General features: G+C 44.6%; 1 protein-coding gene across 3 annotated transcripts in view; it reads right to left on the bottom strand.

Annotated features, from left to right (window-relative positions):
* Nucleotides 1–18,375, bottom strand: part of txndc16 (thioredoxin domain containing 16) — a 46,384-nt gene that overhangs the window by 25,983 nt on the left and 2,026 nt on the right. For all 3 annotated transcript variants that reach the window (XM_083633606.1, XM_083633605.1, XM_083633607.1), the window contains exons 2-14: nucleotides 13,835–14,019; nucleotides 10,648–10,730; nucleotides 9,892–9,965; nucleotides 7,063–7,137; nucleotides 6,358–6,479; nucleotides 5,951–6,041; nucleotides 5,625–5,778; nucleotides 4,743–4,912; nucleotides 4,438–4,498; nucleotides 4,163–4,292; nucleotides 3,246–3,392; nucleotides 2,906–2,965; nucleotides 577–781 (exon numbers count right to left, since the gene is read on the bottom strand). In XM_083633606.1, the coding sequence (XP_083489732.1) occupies nucleotides 577–781; nucleotides 2,906–2,965; nucleotides 3,246–3,392; nucleotides 4,163–4,292; nucleotides 4,438–4,498; nucleotides 4,743–4,912; nucleotides 5,625–5,778; nucleotides 5,951–6,041; nucleotides 6,358–6,479; nucleotides 7,063–7,137; nucleotides 9,892–9,965; nucleotides 10,648–10,730; nucleotides 13,835–13,991 (1,529 nt within the window). In that variant the 5' untranslated portion in view covers nucleotides 13,992–14,019. The remainder of the gene's footprint in view (nucleotides 1–576; nucleotides 782–2,905; nucleotides 2,966–3,245; nucleotides 3,393–4,162; nucleotides 4,293–4,437; nucleotides 4,499–4,742; nucleotides 4,913–5,624; nucleotides 5,779–5,950; nucleotides 6,042–6,357; nucleotides 6,480–7,062; nucleotides 7,138–9,891; nucleotides 9,966–10,647; nucleotides 10,731–13,834; nucleotides 14,020–18,375) is intronic.

Here is an 18,375-nt window from a genome sequence, read left to right as displayed (position 1 = left end):
CCCAGCAAAAAGGGGAATCATTTATTTTCAATATAATTAAAACCAAGTAACACAATGACAGAATGTATGACTATTTTGGTCATGGGTTTCATACACTTTCTGTAATAAAACATCTAAAAGCAAAAATCACATCAGATGGGGGACCCTGGGACAAAGTCTTGTCAAATGTGTGGTCTAATTTGTATCAGTTGAGAGGTCCTTGACATGGAAAAGTTTGAGAACCAGTGAAATAAGCATATACATCTCTCTACTTTAGCACATATCTCCAGAACCGTTTGTCAGACTGACTTCACACTTGGCGAGTGTGTTGCTGGGAACACCGGGATGCTGCAGTGGATGTAGCAAGCAGCCCCCTCTCAGGCAGGGCTCTCTAACTGGCTGACCAGGTACGCAAGAATGTCAAATACCAGAGTGACGGAAGGGCAGCAGAGAGAGTGATAATACAAAGATCTTACGCTACAGCTTGTGTAAATGCCAAAAATGTCAAACATAATGTAATTCAGCTCTAAATTGTCAAGGCATTACTTTACTTTAACCAATTCATATCATAGCTTTGTCGAGTCAGTAAAAACTCACAGGGTGATGAAGCGATGCAGCGCCTCACTACCCAGCATCCCGCCGTAGCGCTGGGCCGCCTCCTGGGGGCGGAGCAGCAGGACGCTGGGGAAAGCCGTGATTGGCTGGAACAGGGCCGGGTGGGAGTCGATTGGCTGAGCGGCGCAGAGGAGCGTCCATTCTCCACAGTCGACTGCGCCCATCTGCATGTCTGCAACCTCAGAATCTGAAGAGAATTGATAATTAATCAGTCAATCCATTAAAGACCAAAGTTTACTATCTATCTATCTATCTATTAGGGGTGGGAATCACCAGGGGCCGGTTGCACCAAGTGGTCTTACGACTGGTCTTAAGCTACGCCGGTCGTAACTTTACAACCTAACAGCTACGCCGGTTGCACCAAGAGGGCTTAACCTTCTTTTCACTACGCCCAGGCGTAACTCTTACGCCTGGTCAGGAGGAGGCGTAGTGCCTGCCTGTAACAGAGATCTCCGTCACATATATCTCCATATCAGCGGAGACCTTTTTGAGTCCTTACCGTCATCGTCACCGTCACCGTCGTAACACAGCCATCGAAGCATGATGTTAGATTATAACGAACTAGTTGTGTGGCTTAGCCTTCCCAAATGTTGCCGTTAGTTTTTTAGAATTTAATACATAGAATTGGGAATGTTACATTCAATTTCATTCAGACTGTTTGGCACTCAATCGCCGCCATGTTCCCCCCGGAGCGAGGGAGGGTGGGAGGAGGGAGGGTGTAGTGATGCACATACAGTAGTGGCTGATAGAGCGTAGTGGCACAGTGACGCTCCAAGCAGGTCGCGAGGCACATTTTTGCAACATCATCCAATCAGGGTGCATTCCCTGGCAATTCACATGGACGCGCATTGCTACGACCGGCGTAGTTAAGACCAGACAAAAACCCTGTTGGTACAACAGGCATAAATCCACTCTAAAGACTGGTCTTAACTAAGACCGACGTAGGAGTTACGACCAGGCATAGTTAAGACCACTTGGTGCAACCGGCCCCAGATGCCCACGATACGATACTAAAATGATACGATAGTATTGCGATATGCTAGTATTGTTTATTTCGATATATCGTCACTCCTAACTCCTTTTCCTACCTTTTCCTTGACCTCACCGAAAGTAAAACATGCAGTGTTTTTTTGTTTTCTTTTCTTTTTGCCCCACACGTAGGCTACATTATTAAGCTTCTCTGGACTCAATACGCCACTGCAGGCGCAGACTGCACCATCGGGTGCTTCGGGCAGACGCCCGGTGGCCTGGCATGGCATGGCCTGCAAAAAAAAAAAAAAAAAAAATGGAATATCGATACTTGGCGTCCAAATATCGATGCAATATCGTCAGGCAAAATATCGCGATACTATGGTGACTAGGTGACAACCAAGGAATAGATTGGTGACAAACTGGAGAGACAGTTGACGGTCGGAGAGACGGCAACCCGGTACGGGATGGGTTAGCAACCCAGACTGGCTCTCTCGTGAGGGAGAAATCCACAAACGCTACGGATTAGTCTCCCGAAAATCTGTGTGAACATCGGCGCGGCCTGGGGTCCTCCAGGCTAGAGCGAGGTGCTCGGCGCAGCCGGATGACGTGCAGCGCACAGGCCTTCTTGAGGCATCTATTTTCCATTGGATGCCTGACAACCAGGTACAGACTAGCTGCCTGTGTTGTTGGGAAAGGGCCTGGTAAGACGAAGGAGGAGAGCGGCTGGGAGACAACCCACAATGCCTTAGCCTCCATGCACCGAAGGGTCTTTCAATGCTGCGACGTAGCACTGGCTCTATTGCAGCGGATTGGGAGTGATCAACCCTTCCGCGGGCAACGTTGCAGACAGAGTAGGAAGGCTGATCCGTAGCGGCTGCTTCCGGGACGCGGGTCGGGGTCTTAATCGGCCTCGGCCGGGTCTACTGGGCGAGGGTGTATGATGTTGGAATGACCCGAAACACCTTGCGACCCCAGTCAACATCACTGATGACGCGTCCCAGCGCATGCTGAAGTATGTATATTTTGAATGGTGTATCGATTTTTCCCCCACCCCTACTATCTATCTATCTATCTATCTATCCATCTATCTATCTATCTATCTAACTATCATCCAATATGTCGGGAATTAGTGATTACTGACATAACTTACAGAAATTATTTAAACTATGACAATGATGCTGCCAGCCTAAGTCACAATTTCATATAATGCATAACTGGATAATTATATTAGTAACTCATTTAATAACAACTAACGGAATATATTCCAAGCATGGAGGTGGGAAACTTCCCAGTCACCTTGAATGCACCATGAGAAGTGTATCTGCACTATCATCTTTACCTGCCAGTCGCTCTGCTACTTCAATGAAGGAGCTGAGAAAAGCCATGGAAACAGCATCCCCTGGTGGTAAGAGAAGACACTACTATGAATCCCATAAACATTTTAACTTCGATTTCATTCATGATCATATAAGCTGAGAAAAGGAATAGAATAGGACTGTGCATTTTAATTACATTATTCATATTCTGAATTAATAATACCACCATTTCCACCAGATATATACATTTCACTCCAGAGAGAACATGCACTGCATCTAGAGTGTATTGAGACAGAACTCTCACAATACAGACACCATACAGACTCTCGACTGCATACTGTACAAAGAGTTGAGGTGACTTACATTTGAGGTAGAAGAGCACCACCGTGAGGCTGTTCTGTGCTACTGCGGTGTGGAAGTTGTCAGCGGTGAGCTGGGTAATTGAGTCCAGGTCCAGAAACTGGCCTCGATTTCTGTAGACGGACTCCCCGACTTCATCGTCCAAGATGTCTGGAGAGAGGCACAAACACACAAACAGATCCAGATGTACCGGCATGGCAAAATATATTCACACATGCACACAGACAGATGTACCGGCATGGCAAAATATATTCACACATCATGCACACCATTGCACACAGACAGACTGGAGACTCTGCTGCCCGCCTTGTCTGTCCCCTTTCTTTTCTTCCACTCTCCCTCTCTGTCTTTCTACAATGTTGACCTTATCTTCTCTTCCTCCTCCTGTCCAACACAAACACCAGAATAAAATGTTGGCATTGTACATTTCTGCAAACCTACAATCTCAAAAATGTTGAAACAAAATGACTGTTACTTTGAAAACCCTTTCCGACGTTGTTGTAAATAAAACAACTTTAACAACTCTGGTTATGTTTAAACAAGTAAAACAACTTGAATTTGGTTAAGGTTATGGTTTAGGTTAGTCTTGAATAACAAAAAGGTTAAATGTGACTTATGGTTGAAATGTAGACTTTGGAAACCCTGGGTATGAAACACGGCCCTCCGGGGTGAAAGGCAAGTGTTTACGCCCTCCATCCACCCCGACCACAACACTATTTCAATAGCAGACTCTATGACGCGTATCAAGTTGATGTAAATACACGTATCTAGATACGTGATATGCAATGTATTTTTGGTTCAGTAACGTGATATTCTACGTATAGCCGTGGATTGCAGGAGCGTACAGAGCTGACAGACACGATGTCCTGTCTGATCACTTTCTCTCCTTCGCTCTTGTTCTGTCTGTTATTCCGCCTTACCAAGTGTGGGCCAGTTCTCCTCCTCCTCCTCTTCCTCCTCTCCCGCCTCCTCCTCCTCTCTCTCTTGGTTGGTGAAGAGCTCCACGGCCTCCTCAAGGTTGGTCAAGGTCACATATTTGACCTCTGACCCCTGGGAATGAAGACATGCGCATGCACACATGCACACACACACACACACACACACACACACACACACACACACACACACACGGGTAAAACACACAATCAGGTAAAACTAATGATGGGACTAGAATAGTACCATATGAGCTCCATACATGCCCTGGCAGCCTGTAAGCAGCATTGTATTCCTCGGGGGTTGTCACTGCTGGACTCTCCCTAGTAACACATGCACACATGCACACACACACGCCACACGCCACACGCACACGCCACACGCACACACACACACACACACACACACAAGATGAAAAATATATGAATCTACAGCAGAAATACAGGATGCACATATTCATATGTGTAAAGCTGGAAAACAGGAAATCTTGTTTAATAAATAAAGTCATCAAATGAGTATGGATTAATCAAATTAATAATTGATATAAACACATTCACGTTTCCCTACCGGTGTACCAGCAGCAGCAGGGCGAGGCCCCGGAGCCTCCAGGCCAGAGCAGTGGCCGTGTCCAGGTCCAGGTGCTCGGTCTCGGGCCGCGAGAACAGGAAGAGCTGGGGGGTCTGGAGGTGGGGGGGCTGGGGAGGCTGCACTGACGACGGGTCTTCATACACCTCAGACTGTGGCAGTGGTATAGTGTATACAGTCATTATAAATACTATTCACACCATCAGTTGCTACATTTGATCAATATACCTGCTTCCTTTGGATATTTTTTTAATGGCTCTAATTTGACCTTTCTTGTAATAAATAATCATAATTAAGGTGTATTGTCCCTTTAAGGCATCTTAATGGGAGCTTAGCATGTAGGGTGTTGGGTATTCTTTCACTACTATGCATGCCATTTGGTTCCAGTTTCTCTGGTCCAAAAGAGAAAATAAACTATCATCCCATAATCGGTTCCGATTGTGTTTACACTTCCTGTTAGTCTCTCAAGCCAGACTGTCTCTTCTAAGGTGAATAGTTGACCAGATAAGTCAATGAAGAAATCAGACAGCCACGCACGCACACACGCACGCACACACACACACACACACACACACACACACACACACACACACACACACACACACACACACACACACACACACACACACACACACACACACACACACACACACACACACACACACACACAGGGTAAGAGGCTTGTGACTGGCTTGTGACTCCACTTCAGTATGACAAACTGCTGATGCAGGGAACTGAACGAGCAGTGCTTCGACTATTGCTGAGTGTGTGAGAGATTAAGAAATGGAACAGTGCCAAAGATACTGGAGGGGTTAATCAGTCAGTTAATCTGTCTATTTAGGCATCTGCCCTCGGTCTGTTTACCACGAGCGGAGCCTCCATGAGCTGCAGGAAGGAGTAGAGGCCGAGGGTGGACAGGGGCTTCCTCATGGGGCTGAGAGGGCAGCGGTCAGACCACCGCAGCTGGACCCTGCAGTGGAGGAACCACACGCCGGGCGAGCGAGAGGACGGACTCACACTGAGAGAGAGAGATGGGGTTTATTAAGGTCATGAACTCTGTGAGCCTGCAACCACAAAGCTAACAAACCAGAGAATGGTTTAACAGTGTTAGAGGAACGACAAAAGCAACAATACTAACCACAATACAAAGAAAAGTGGAATAGAATAGAATAGAATAGAACCAAACCTACCCTAAGTGTTCCAGAATGGGCCCTCCAGTTGTGAGGATGAACTGGTACTTGGCTCCATACACAAACACTGTCTCCATCAGCGACCTGTGCTCTAAGCCATGCAATCAGTGCAGACATACAATGAATTAATCAACTGAGTGACCCATCTGACAAACGGTATCAGTAGCCAATGCTCCAGACAGTGACTTCAATGAGTCAGTTAATACATCAGACAGTCTACTCTGTCGAATGATCAAAATAATCTGTCAATCAGTGAATTACAAAGAAAGAAAGAAAGAAAGAAAGAAAGAAACAACCGGGCTCAACATTAAGCAAGTGGGTTAGAAATCGACTTGCCTGAAGTACATTTTTGACTTGCCCCTATGCAAATAGTGTTAGTGTTCTCTGCTCTCCTCAGCCCTCCGTACCTTGTGTCCCCAGCATCTGGACGTATCCCAGCACCATGTCCGTCTTCCCCCTGGCTGTCCTCTCCAAGGCCTGGAGGTCCACGTCCGACTGGACGTACCTCACCTCATCGAACAGGATGGCACTGAAAGAGAGTTTTATAGCTTTCAGTTGGTCATATTTCATGCTTCCTAAGATGAAAACAAATAAATTCACTTGCTGATATTCTGATGCACCAAGTAATACAACCATAAAGGAGACTTATACATCATGCATCATTACATGATGTTTCTGGGAGGTTCCCAATGCCACTTTTCAACTGCTGTGCAGTGAAAAGTGAACTACACTACATTAATATTTATTCCACAAATATGTTTTCATAGCTATTCATTGCATCACTCTGTTGGAGAGAGAGAGACCGAGAGGGAAAGAGGCAGGTGAAGGAACCACAACAAACTGAATGATGCTTCCTAAAATATAACGGCGATTGTCCGTTCGTTCGTGACTGAGTCACACTGTAATATTGACTTCTTGCAACTATTTTTGACAATGAATAGAGACTCAGTGGTAAAGCAGGAATCACTGAGTGACCCAAGGGTGGAATTACATCACTGGTTGGGGGATAACATGTTTAGTATTTGCTTATTTATTAGTAGCCTACAAGCCGGTAGTTTTTTAAGACTGACAAAAATTTGGGTTAGGAACTTAACTTGGGAGTGTTTACTTACAACAGGACATGGGAGACTATGGCGTTGACATCAAACACGGTGTCCACATCAAAACTCTTCAAAACCTCACCACTCCTGAGACAAGAAGGAAGGGAGAGTGAGGGGGTGAGAGAGATAGAGAAAGAGAGAGAGAGAGAGAGAGAGAGAGAGAGACAGACAGACAGACATACAGACAGACAGACAGACAGACAGACAGACAGAGAGACAGAGTCTAAATCAAGTATCTGATTATTACATTTCCCATTTGGATGTATGCCAAAATCCAAATCTGTTAAATTCATTGTCCAAAAATCAGCAGCTGCCATTCTTCACAGCAGATCTCACAAGATTTCTATGGTTCAGAGATCCTGAAAGGAACTTGCTGGTGGCATCGTTCTGAGATAAGTAAGTTGTTTGATCTATGCATGGACAACAACACTGTAAATCTCAGCTCAATAGTTTCCACTGGACAAGATATACACAATCAAGGCTTTGGATCAGTCAATTGAGCTTTACCTGTAGATATAAGACTATGTTCTGTACGTGGCAAGTTAAAAGCTAAGTAATGTAGGCTAAGGGAATGCTATTTACTGCTTTAACTAAATTACTATATAATAATAATAATAATAATAATAATAATAATAATAATAATAATAATAATAATAACTAAATTAAATAAATCTATCTATCTATCTATCTATGACCGACTTCTGGAAAGATTTCCCTTCCCATTTGACAGAAGTGAGACTGAACAACTCTGAAATTTAAAATGATGGAAAAAGATGTGGATGCTGCAATGGATTCTGTGTTGCCATGATAATGAACACTGGTTGCTATAATAATGAATGATGTATTAAACGATTGGCCTGAGGCTGGTTTCAGACACTCTGTCGGCCCCCATTCATTGTTAATGGGGGTAGAGCGTTTAGGCTGTGACAGTGGGCACAGCAGGGGCCACAGCGCCCCCTTCAGGCTTCAGACACTTCAGTGTGTCTGAAGTGAACCCAGTGTAAGGTGCCGTGCAGACAGGACGTATGTATTTGAGAAGCCAGTGCCTTTCTGCAATTCATTCTATGGTAAGGCCGTGCTAGGCGCGCTCCTCTTTCAAGCGCTCTTGGCGGCTTGTGTTATTGGGTGGAGCGCTCTGGGCGTCTCAAGCTGAAAACAGTTGAACATTTGGAGGAAAAGCGCGCTGCTCGTCAGTCACTCCTCCTACCTCTTCTCCTGCCAGGGGGATCTTCAACCTCTGCTGCTGCCAGAATTGCCAATAATCTGGCTTTCATGTTTACAGTGCGAACAATCAACAACATCAAACAGACAAAACTAGCTGGCTACCGTCTGTCTGTGTGCGTCCTGAACTCAAAACAAAACAAAACAACGCTCCGTGCGCTGTCTTTTGTGCACATCTGAAGCGCTCTCGACATGATTTCCAAAGCGTTCTTATGTGAAATACACAAGTCCAGTGTGCACGGCCGCTAAGTCAGCCTCATAAGTCATTGGCTCTGTCCAAACATTTGCTCAACAGAATAAATACACAGCGTAGCATATGAGAAGATCTGACTGCATGACAGTCGTAAGTCATTACAGGATCCAATAAAGGCATGAATAGCTTTCTCTTAGTTCTGAAGATTCATGTAAGAGTCTGGAATCATCTTTGTCCAATACTCGAATGGATCTCATCTATTTAGATCATGTCAGCGACTCATGTGAAGCATCATGTGGCCCAAATGTGTATTGTTTGCGTCATGTTTTGGATCGGTACAACAGAGCTCTGGTCAATGTTGACCATTCAAAACGACAAGAATGTTCAAACACGAGGCTGAAAGAATATCAGAGAAAGCCCTGCCAAGGCCTTCCAGATCACTTAAGTTCATCAAATGATTTGGTTTGAAAATTCAAGTTAACTTTGAAAAGCCACAATGGTTGACCCTCTTATCAACCACCAACAAAGATAACATTTTAAAAGCTACAGGAATTCTACATAAAACAAACAGCAGCCTTTACTATTTTTTACCCCACGTTCCAGTTAACCTGCATTATTTGGTACCAACACAATCCATAATAACTCTAGTTTCATTTAGTTCCTCAGTTGCCACTTAAAGCCTCAACATGGCACTCTCCTCAGGCTGTTAAATTAATGAGACAACCACTGGGTGCAATGAAGGGGAAGGAGCGGTATATGAAAGTCCCTTTATAGCTTATACCAGACACCAGAGTAATATTCTCTCAGGCTGTTGGGGTATTTCTACTTGACTACCCAGTATTGAGTACTCTATAGCAGAGGTTCTCAAATGTTTTTCAGCCAAGGACCCCTTACAAGATAGAAAATATACCGGGGACCCCCTCATTCTGATTTGTGATTTTGGGCTAAGCTTAATTGTTTCCACGGTAACGTGCTTGACTTTTAATTTGATAGGTTTGTTATTAGAATGTAATCCATGAACCATTTTAGATGTAAAGCATAAACTATTTTCGTTGAACTATGAAGATTTTGCAAAAAAATATATATATATTTTTTTTTATTACATTACATTTACATTACGTCATTTAGCAGACACTTTTGTTTTGTCCAAAGCGACTTACAATATCACAATTTGTCAACAGTACAGAAAACCACTATGCAACACAATCAATGACAGCCAAGATATTTTGATAGACTAGCACCATGTAGGAAGTAGTTTGAGAAGGAATAAGTCACATGTAGCATTTTATTTTTTAATTAATTAATTAATTAATTTTTTTTTACTTGCAAACTTTTCGCGGACCCCCTGGCAAAGTGCCACGGACCCCTGGGGGTCCGCGGACCCCCATTTGAGAACCACTGCTCTATAGTATGTCTAGTCAATGTACCTGAATAGATAGGCTTTCTTCATTAACTTCTCTCCTGTGCAGAACTTGGCCACCAGCTCTCTACTGCAATTCACCTGCCGAGACGAATCAACAGATAATGAGTGTCACTGACTGTCACCTCACTCATTCATCTATTCATTCACTCATTTATCAGTTATTATCCACTCATGTATTCATCCATCCATTGATCACAGACAATTCACCTATTCCTGTATTCTTACCCTCCTTTATACCCTCCTTTTTCTGTCTTTTTTGATCACTTTTCTTTTCTTTTAGATTTTTCTCCTCAATTGTACTTGGCCAATTCCGTCATTGCTCCACCCCCTCTGCCGTTCTGGGAAGAGTTGTAGACTAGCACATGCTTCCTCTGATACATGTGTAGTCGCCAGCCGCTTCTTTTCACCTGACAGCGAGGAGATTCACCGGCAGGACGTAGCGCATGCGCATGGGAGGATCACGCTATTCCCCCAAGTCCCCCCGCCCGCCCCCCTAACAGGCACCTCGACCGACCAGAGGAGGCACTAGTGCAGTGAGCAGGACTCATACCCTTAATCGGCTTACCACTTGCAGACACGGCAAATTGTGCCTGTATGGATGCCTGACCAAGCCGGAGGTAACACGGGGGCTCGAACCTGCGAGCCTCATGTTGGTAGGCAGAGAAATGACCGCTGCACTACCCGGACGCGCATCCTGCTTTCTTTCATCTTCCTCAACTAGCCATTCATCTCTCCATCCACTAACATACAGTTTAGTTACCTTGGCGACAGATATCCCATAATCATGCAGAGCCTCGGCAGACTTCTCCAGCTGGGCTAAGAAGAGAGAGATGGTGGGAGAGACTGGAGGAGGAGGAGGAGGGGGGGGGGGCAGAGAGAAATACTGTTATCACTGCTCACTCAGACTGGAGGAGGGGGGGGGGCAGAGAGAAATACTGTTATCACTGCTCACTCAGACTGGAGGAGGAGGGGGGGGGGGCAGAGAGAAATACTGTTATCACTGCTCACTCAGACTGGAGGAGGCGGGGGGGGGGGGGGCAGAGAGAAATACTGTTATCACTGCTCACTCAGACTGGAGGAGGCGGGGGGGGGGGCAGAGAGAAATACTGTTATCACTGCTCACTCAGACTGGAGGAGGAGGGGGGGGGCAGAGAGAAATACTGTTATCACTGCTCACTCAGACTGGAGGAGGCGGGGGGGGGGGGGGCAGAGAGAAATACTGTTATCACTGCTCACTCAGACTGGAGGAGGAGGGGGGGGGGGCAGAGAGAAATACTGTTATCACTGCTCACTCAGACTGGAGGAGGAGGAGGGGGGGGGGGGGCAGAGAGAAATACTGTTATCACTGCTCACTCAGACTGGAGGAGGAGGAGGAGGGGGGGGGGGGGCAGAGAGAAATACTGTTATCACTGCTCACTCAAGGCTCTTTCACACCGGCCTTGAAAGCCGAAAAATGCACGGAAAATAGGATTCGCGCCTCCGATGTGAAAGTCGTGAACGCGCTTTGGTGGATAATTGTTTTACGCCTTTTGTCCCGCGACGGTAGGTAGTAACAGCGCCGGGTTACCTGGCAACCCACCTCCATTTGAAAGCGTCGTCGCAGCGAGCCGGAAAAGGTGCGAATGGTCAGCTCATTCATAAAAAAATTACAGGGGAAACCACCTCATGTATCAAGAAAGTGCACGAGTGAAAGTAAAAAAAGTAGCCTATACAATCATGACTGGGGACGCCAGGAGGAATGCTCCGTGCGGTTAGGCTTTATGCTCAAACGATGTTGACATTAGTAGGTAAAATTAACGGATATAATAATAAGCTTCAGAGGGCTATAGCTGTCTGTGGCGAGTTGGTCTGAGGATATTCCCTCTCGAAATCAGCTCTGTGCATTCCCTTACAAAAATTACTAACGTTAAGTAGTCATGTACATTTATAGCCTATGCTATTCCCCCGACGAACGTTATGCAGACTGCAGCTGTTTGATATGCGGGCGGTCGTGTATCGTTCCAATTTTAGTAGGGGTGGGAATCACCAGATGCCCACGATACGATACTGAAACGATACTTGAGTCACGATACGATAGTATTGCGATATATTGAATATTGCGATATTTCGATATATTGCGATTTCTTACTTTTTCAACTGCAAATGATGTCCCCAAAGGAAAACTTTGTCAACATCTGGTTTATATAAGAACAATTTTTCAGGGTTAGGGTTACATCTGGTACATCTGACTTCAACCATTTTATTGCAGCAACATTGTCAAGTAGACAGACCAACAACTTTCATAAAGTCATGTCATAGTTGCATGCACCTGACAAACTGAACTGTTTGTTACAGTCTACTTACAGTCCACCTTAACTGGATGTGTGTGTGGACTACTGTACTTATGTAGTTTTTGCAACTTCACTTCACTTACACAAAACATTTTGTGCAGCCCATTCAGTAACTGGGGAATTTGTAAATGACTGTTATGACAAAACTGTTACTGTTAAAACAAAATGAAAATATGCTACCGTTTGTTTACTGCTGGCCTTGGAACTAAAGTTTATAGTAGCCCGGTGGCCTGGCCTGGCATGGCCTGCAAAAAAAATTTTTTTTTTTTTTTTTTGCAATATCGATATTTGGCGTCCAAATATCGATACGATATCGTCAGGCAAAATATCGCGATACTGTGGTGTATCGATTTTTTCCCCCACCCCTAAATTTTAGTATAGCCTACTCAATTGGAACGATACAGAGAAGACTGGCGTGCGGTCGTGTATCGTTCCAATTTTAGTAGGACACCATATCGATCTGCCCGCCCACCATGCGAGTGCACCTATCCTCCCTGCTCAGCAGACTAGGAGAAGGAGGGAAGTCTTGTTGTTGAATGAATTCGTTCATCATACAGTAGCCTAGGCTACACTAACCTATGAAAATATTCATTTGGGCTAGGAGGAGCAGGAAATCCCTCCGCTCGCCTTTCAATCCGGGAGCGGGGGATTTCACCTGAAAGTACACCACAGCACGGGAATGTGGCTGTGCTGCTTGGCTCTGTGTGAAAGCAATTTCTGTGGCGAGGGTGCGGTCTTTGCGGGACTCCTAAACTGCAATTTTTGCGCGATCTGATGCTTGTTTTCCAGCTTTTATCATGTTATGAAATTTTTGCTATTTTACTTGTCTTTGTGGTTTTTCCAAAGTAAATATTTTTTTTAGATAAATGACTGCGGGTAAAGAATAGGGCTTAGATTTTATGTCGTAATCATGTAAAATAAAGTTGTATTTTTCGGTTTCATTGTATGGATGTACTATACTTGCATGTACTACTAGCGTAACCGCAGTTTGGAATTGATTACAAGGGACTGAATGAGCCCGAGAGGTTTGGCAGAACTGCCTTCATTATATACTGCTAGACGTGATGTCCCTCTGAGCAGCTAGTTCATTATATACTGCTAGACGTGATGTTCCTCTGAGCAGCTAGTTCATTATATACTGCTAGACGTGATGTTCCTCTGAGCAGCTAGTTCATTATATACTGCTAGACGTGATGTTCCTCTGAGCAGCTAGTTCATTATATACTGCTAGACGTGATGTTCCTCTGAGCAAAGTAGAAAGTCAGGTTGCAAGCACACTCAAAAATATTTAAAAACTCACTGGGTGCAGGGCAAGCACGAGATATGAAAAAGAGAAAAGCCAGCACTCCTCAGCACTCCTCAGCGTTGAGGAAGGTCTTTGACTGAAACGTTCGTTGCTGCTGCCCAGGTATATGAGGAAATAAACCAACAAAAAAGACATTTGGAGTGCTGGCTTTTCTCTTTTTCATGTTCCTCTGAGCAGCTAGTTCATTATATACTGCTAGACGTGATGTCCCTCTGAGCAGCTAGTTCATGATATACTGCTAGATGTGATGTCCCTCTGAGCAGCTAGTTCATGATATACTGCTAGACGTGATGTCCCTCTGAGCAGCTTACCTTGATGGCCAAAGTAGACAAAGACCGCCTTCCCAGAACTCCATTTCTCCCTGAAGCCCTCGGCTGTGTATTCAATTAGGTTGGAAGTGTTTGCCGTCACCGTGCATCGTCCCGGGCTCGTCCACAGCAGGACGACAGCCACGCACATCCACTTCATGGCCAAGAGTCAGACGCTGCTGTGCTCTCTGTGGAGAAAACATCTTTGTCATTAAACTGGAGTGTGTGCTCTCTGTGGAGAAAACATCTTTGTCATTAAACTGGAGTGTGTGCTCTCTGTGGAGAAAACAGCTTTGTCTTTAAACTGGAGTGTGTGCTCTCTGTGGAGAAAACATCTTTGTCATTAAACTGGAGTGTGTGCTCTCTGTGGAGAAAACATCTTTGTCATTAAACTGGAGTGTGTGCTCTCTGTGGAGAAAACATCTTTGTCATTAAACTGGAGTGTGTGCTCTCTGTAAAGAAAACATATTTGTCATTAAACTGGAGTGTGTGCTCTCTGTAAAGAAAACATCATGTCATTAAACTGGAGTGTGTGCTCTCTGTGGAGAAAACAGCTTTGTCATTAAACTGGAGTGTGTGCTCTCTATGGAGAAAACAGCTTTGTCATCAAACTGGAGTGTGTGCTCTCTGTGGAGAAAACAGCTTTGGCATCAAACTGGAGTGTGTGCTCTCTGTGGAGAAAACAGCTTTGTCTTTAAACTGGAGTGTGTGCTCGCTGTGGAGAAAACATCTTTGTCATTAAACTGGAGTGTGTGCTCTCTGTGGAGAAAACAGCTTTGTCATTAAACTGGAGTGTGTGCTCGCTGTGGAGAAAACATCTTTGTCATTAAACTGGAGTGTGTGCTCGCTGTGGAGAAAACATCTTTGTCATTAAACTGGAGTGTGTGCTCTCTGTGGAGAAAACAGCTTTGTCATTAAACTGGAGTGTGTGCTCTATGTGGAGAAAACAGCTTTGTCTTTAAACTGGAGTGTGTGCTCTCTGTGGAGAAAACAGCTTTGTCATTAAACTGGAGTGTGTGCTCTCTGTGGAGAAAACATCTTTGTCATTAAACTGGAGTGTGTGCTCTATGTGGAGAAAACAGCTTTGTCTTTAAACTGGAGTGTGTGCTCTCTGTGGAGAAAACAGCTTTGTCATTAAACTGGAGTGTGTGCTCTATGTGGAGAAAACAGCTTTGTCTTTAAACTGGAGTGTGTGCTCTCTGTGGAGAAAACAGCTTTGTCATTAAACTGGAGTGTGTGCTCTCTGTGGAGAAAACATCTTTGTCATTAAACTGGAGTGTGTGCTCTCTGTGGAGAAAACAGCTTTGTCATCAAACTGGAGTGTGTGCTCTCTGTGGAGAAAACAGCTTTGTCATTAAACTGGAGTGTGTGCTCTCTGTGGAGAAAACATCTTTGTCATTAAACTGGAGTGTGTGCTCTATGTGGAGAAAACAGCTTTGTCTTTAAACTGGAGTGTGTGCTCTCTGTGGAGAAAACAGCTTTGTCATTAAACTGGAGTGTGTGCTCTATGTGGAGAAAACAGCTTTGTCTTTAAACTGGAGTGTGTGCTCTCTGTGGAGAAAACATCTTTGTCATTAAACTGGAGTGTGTGCTCTCTGTGGAGAAAACAGCTTTGTCATTAAACTGGAGTGTGTGCTCTCTGTGGAGAAAACATCATGTCATTAAACTGGAGTGTGTGCTCTCTGTGGAGAAAACAGCTTTGTCATTAAACTGGAGTGTGTGCTCTCTGTGGAGAAAACAGCTTTGTCATTAAACTGGAGTGTGTGCTCTCTGTGGAGAAAACATCTTTGTCATTAAACTGGAGTGTGTGCTCGCTGTGGAGAAAACATCTTTGTCATTAAACTGGAGTGTGTGCTCTCTGTGGAGAAAACAGCTTTGTCATTAAACTGGAGTGTGTGCTCGCTGTGGAGAAAACATCTTTGTCATTAAACTGGAGTTGTGACCCCCCATATCTTCAGTGCCTACTGCCCAGGTGGGCTATCTCGTCGAAAGGGCCTTTCTTTGTGGAGTTTGCATGTTCTCCCCGTACCCCCCAGGGGGTTCCTCCGTACATAACCCCCCACTAAAAACATGCAGAAGATCGTCATCTGACCAGTGACGACAACATCTGAAGTTGGTCCAATGATGGTCCCCGGGCGCTGGAAAGAAAAAGCGACCACTGGTCCTGGCCTGCCCCCTGGAGGAAAGGACAAGCCTGGATGGGTCAAATGCAGAGGACATATTTCACCGGCCACTGTCAGCATGAGTGTGTGTTGTAGCCGCATGCATGTGTTGTAGTGTTCGTGTGACAATAAAGACGGGCTTCCGTCTGAAATCGTGTTTTTTTTTTTTCGTGACAGGCTTCCGTCTGAAATCGTGAGATGCTCACGTCATTTTTTGCAAGTCCAAGTCAAGTCTCAAGTCTTTGAGCTAGAGTCCAAGTCAAGTCTCAAGTGTTTTGAGCTATAGTCCAAGACAAGTCTCAAGTCTTTGGTCACAAGTCCAAGTCAAGTTTCAAGTCTCATAGATTAGCGTTCTATCATCTGCTCTGCATAGAACACTGCATAGCTAAAACTAAGGAATCCAAAGCACTAGCACATAGGTGGATTATGACATGACGGGCCCCTGGGCCTGGATGCATAAAGGGCCCCCCTCACAGCGCACATATGCACAATTAAGGCCAGAATAATAACTAAGACGTACATTCACCTGCATCTCAACAGGATTTACAGCACAGCCATCTGAACACTCAAAGCTAACAGCACAATAACATGAAATAAACTCACCTGTATCTAACACAGGATTTACAGTGCAGGCACACTCAATTAAAGCCAAAAGCACAATAACCCTCTAATTGTCCATAAACGTGTGAAACATTGCGTCAAAAATATAGGGTTGGGGCCCTAAATACTGTAACATCCCCACACATCCCCGGGGAATTTGGGTTCAGCATGATACTCTTCACAAACGTGAATAACTTTTATGCCTTTTGAAGCGTTTTTATAAAAATCGTAGAATAGTAAAGACAAAACCACAAACGTACTTCTTAGAAGTAGAATATTAATGAATAATATAATAAAATTGTAAAAATCATTAAAAATTATAAAATAATATTATAAAATAGAAGAGCTTACAAGAGTTTGAGTGACAATAGCTCCTTAGGTAGAGGACCTCCTCCTAACATCCTTTGGGATGCTACAACCGTGAGGTAGAGCTGGTTGTTTGTTATAGAAGTTGGGAGGAAGGAGAGCTTATAGCGATTACTCTTGCATCGACTAGCTCTGTAACATCTGCCAGAAGGTAACAAATCATATTCAGATAGGCAGAGTTTTTCTGTTGATCACTTTGGTCCATTTCAGGAGCTTGCTGCTGGAAAGTTTGGCGTTGCGATTATTTGCACATCCAAGTCTTTCATAAAAAAGTAGGCTAGTAGCTAGCCGCAAAACGCGACTATTTCACTCGAGTACCTCTCCCATCATAGTCGCGCTCGCCCGACCCCTTTATCGAGGGAAAGTTGCACATTTAGCGATCTACAAGCTTCAAACATGCACCAATCACTAATATAAACTACGCACCTTGTTGCCACGGATGTTGTCGAGCAGGCCGCGCTGAGGCCGCGCTTTGTTAACTCGTATTTTAAGAAAGTTTGGGTTATTTGTGTGTCCGGAAACATTATTTTCCCTTCTCCAACGACTCTTCTTCTTTTTTGCTGCTCACCGGTTCAACTGCTCAACTGCGCCACCGCATCATGGGGTATTACATCATGTGTCAAGTATGGGGTTTGCCCTGTGTCGTTCTGTCATGTAATACCCCATGATGCGGTGGCGCAGTTGAGCAGTTGAACCGGTGAGCAGCAAAAAAGAAGAAGAGTCGTTGGAGAAGGGAAAATAATGTTTCCGGACACACAAATAACCCAAACTTTCTTAAAATACGAGTTAACAAAGCGCGGCCTCAGCGCGGCCTGCTCGACAACATCCGTGGCAACAAGGTGCGTAGTTTATATTAGTGATTGGTGCATGTTTGAAGCTTGTAGATCGCTAAATGTGCAACTTTCCCTCGATAAAGGGGTCGGGCGAGCGCGACTATGATGGGAGAGGTACTCGAGTGAAATAGTCGCGTTTTGCGGCTAGCTAGTAGCCTACGTTCTTACCTCGCAGGCTCGCAAGCACTTTGGACTTCCATGGGCAACCAAACGATGTTTCTCATCTCCTCCCGATCAGAAATGTGGGCTTTTCTTTTCGCATGCCAGAGATGACGGATTATAATGACTATATCGCCTCTTCTAGCGCTTTCTAGCACACATCAGTTGACCACAAACAGGCAACATGCATCGCAAACTGCAATAAAAACCCTGATTGAGATCCATATTCCTGCGCTGTATACATGATCAAAGAATCCTCCTAAAACCTGAATAATACTGGAATAACCCAGATGTCTTAATCGGAAAATGGGGAAAAAAAGGGCAAATTCGGTAAATGCAACTGGAATATGCTGTTTACATGACCCTGATCAAATTCAGAATATTGTCATTTTCATAAATAGTGGAATATTGTGTGCATGTAAAC

This window comes from Poromitra crassiceps (genome assembly GCF_964638095.1).
Source record: "Poromitra crassiceps genome assembly, chromosome: 3".
Classification (NCBI taxonomy): domain Eukaryota; kingdom Metazoa; phylum Chordata; class Actinopteri; order Beryciformes; family Melamphaidae; genus Poromitra; species Poromitra crassiceps.
Note: the sequence above shows the minus strand (reverse complement) of the source record. Positions and strands in the feature narration are given on the sequence as shown.